Below are 2500 nucleotides of genomic sequence, written 5' to 3'. Positions count from 1 at the left end.
GGTGCTAGGAGAAAGTGGTGCCATCTAGGTTTTGTAAGTGAGTTGAAAACCATTTTGCTTAGTATTACGGCATTTATAATAATTATGACTGCAATTGTCAACTTCACTCACTCATTACTTATAGTACAATAAAATAACATAGTGATCCAAAATCCCCGAACGCCATGACGCCCATTGTTAGGCAAGAGGTCCTGCGTCATGTATGACGAAAAAACACGTCATCCGTCGTTAACGGGTTAAGTAAGTGACTGATCCAAGTATCATCAAAAATACTGCATGAGAGTGAAAACAGCCCTTCATATATGTAAAAAGCACTATATCATTTATGAAAATAAGTAAAGTGCTGAAAAAGATAATAAATTTTTTTCACAATTTTCACCTCTCTGTAACAATGTTGTAATGCTATAAGTCTTCTATCAATAAGCTAAGTGCAACCTCATGAGAACCTACCAAGTTTGTGTGCCGAGTCTGTCAGCTCCTGAGCAACTCTTTTGATATGCTGTATGGCTGCGTTGATGGTGGAGCGAATTCTCTCTGCCTCTTGCTCTAACAAAACATGCTGTAATATATGATATCATTTTTTTTTTTTCCATCACAATTCATCAATGATATCTCAGCTCATCTATCACTCAGACCTATATTTAACCTATATTATGGATGTATAATAAGGTTTAGATAATTAAAATAAAATATATGTACTACTAGTGGTACATTTGGGAGTTAATGTAAGTTTAAAATGTACCACAGGTGGTACATATTGCAGTCAACAGATTGACTATTAAGTACTTTCACCTAAGGTGTGTTCTCCAACCTCTGCTTTTGTTCCACTGTCTTGTTTTTAACATCATATTCTTTTCTAAGCAACTCAACATGCTCAGAGATTGATACACTATAAAAAACATGACTCCTTCAAGACAATAAGAGATCAGTCATAACATTCAAGCAACAAGCTTAAGTAAAAAATTTAAAAAACACATTTTCTCCCAACATTTCAACGGATCCTCAGGCTGTCACATTACCTTGTGTTTGGTGTGTTTGTAATCTTTGCAAATAAAGCACATCAAGGGAGCAGCTTGACAATCCTCCTCCAGACAAACAAACTCCACCGGGTGAAACGAGTGGTCCACGCATCTTGGTTTCTCTCGTGGTTTTTCTGCAAGTATGTGGATACACCTTATGTCACTCTTGTTATTTACACTTGTAACACTGAATATATGCTATAAACAAGAATATATTAGATTAATGATCTTGCAGGAAGCAAGTCACTTAAATAACACCATGTTCTGAAAACTGACTTACCTGATAGGGGAATGCGTTTATGCTTATGTAAGGTTCTCGTGGCATGGGTTCGTTCTGAGCATTCCAGGCAGAGATGAGATGCACACACTGTGCAATAAAGAACTGCCAAGTGGTCTTCATCTTCATCACAGGATATACCCAGCTGTAAAAAAGGATGAAAAAAAAAATATAATCTCTTGATTTTCCTCCTAATTTCCTTTCAGCAATACTCTACACTGTTATGTAAGACTCACTTCTTTCTGCTGCACAAGGACCTCTGGCAGGAGGACAGCATCTGATCGTGATAAGGACAGTCGTTCTAAGAGTTCAAGCAGGGCAAAGTTCTTCTTGAGACCCCATACACCTGATGCACCTAGAAAGAAAAGATAAATAAAATAAATAAAAAGAAAAAGACAAAAATAGTGAAAAAAAAATAAAAATAAAATAAAATTAAGGTCATATACTTCTCAGATATAATATATTCCAGTACATGTCATCCCTTCTTAGCTATTCTGTTTCCCTCTCTTTCTCTTTCTTAATTACTTATTGAAAGAACTGATAAACGCATTAAATAAAATTGCAAAAGCTTACCTATGGGCGTTGGCTGTCTGTCAAATGGGCAGTGGATGTTATTATCATGTGTGGGGAGCCTCAGAAGGCATGCATGGCAGAGGGTATGGCCACAGAACAGCAGACGTGGGACTTTATCGCCACCCAGGCTGAATCCATCTTCACAAACACGACATTCTAACTGTAAATGTGCAAGATAATAAGAGTATGGAATTGGTTAGTAAACTCTGGATTTAGTTATAGCATTGAAATATCTGTATATAATTTACTTTCTCTTGAGCTATACTCTTTAACCCTTCCAAGACAGGCCACATGTTAACCCATTGACAGCAGATGGCATGATTTACTGCCAAGGCAGAATTGGTCGTAGACGCGGATGGCACCGTGCCAGACAATGTAAACCCAACATCCGACTGTATACATATTTTATTAAAACCCCGACCAATGGGTTAAGATATTCTGCCCCGGCTGGGCTTCTTAAGATAAGTTGTGTTTTTAATTATTTTCTAGACCTATGGTTTGCTATGCAAGTCCATTTATGATATATCAGCAAAGTGATACTAATTTGCATTTGGTATGATTCCCTAATTTCATACAAGAGTAAAAATGAAATACAAAAGTGACTCAGCCCTGTGAAAAATGCTTGTCACAG

The 2500-nt window shown here is 37.0% G+C and overlaps 1 protein-coding gene across 1 annotated transcript in view; it reads right to left on the bottom strand.

Annotated features, from left to right (window-relative positions):
- The window catches only part of LOC122252101 (E3 ubiquitin-protein ligase TRIM23), an 18356-nt gene that overhangs the window by 12615 nt on the left and 3241 nt on the right, over window positions 1-2500 (bottom strand). The window contains exons 2-6 of the mRNA XM_086550347.1: window positions 1870-2029; window positions 1533-1651; window positions 1300-1441; window positions 1020-1153; window positions 451-559 (exon numbers count right to left, since the gene is read on the bottom strand). Of these exons, the coding sequence (XP_086406473.1) occupies window positions 451-559; window positions 1020-1153; window positions 1300-1441; window positions 1533-1651; window positions 1870-2029 (664 nt within the window). The remainder of the gene's footprint in view (window positions 1-450; window positions 560-1019; window positions 1154-1299; window positions 1442-1532; window positions 1652-1869; window positions 2030-2500) is intronic.

Source organism: Penaeus japonicus, unplaced genomic scaffold (genome assembly GCF_977035675.1).
Source record: "Penaeus japonicus unplaced genomic scaffold, GWHDUDI00000001_assembly GWHDUDI00000023, whole genome shotgun sequence".
NCBI classification, from domain to species: Eukaryota; Metazoa; Arthropoda; class Malacostraca; order Decapoda; family Penaeidae; genus Penaeus; species Penaeus japonicus.
This window is presented reverse-complemented; position numbering and strand designations above follow the sequence as displayed.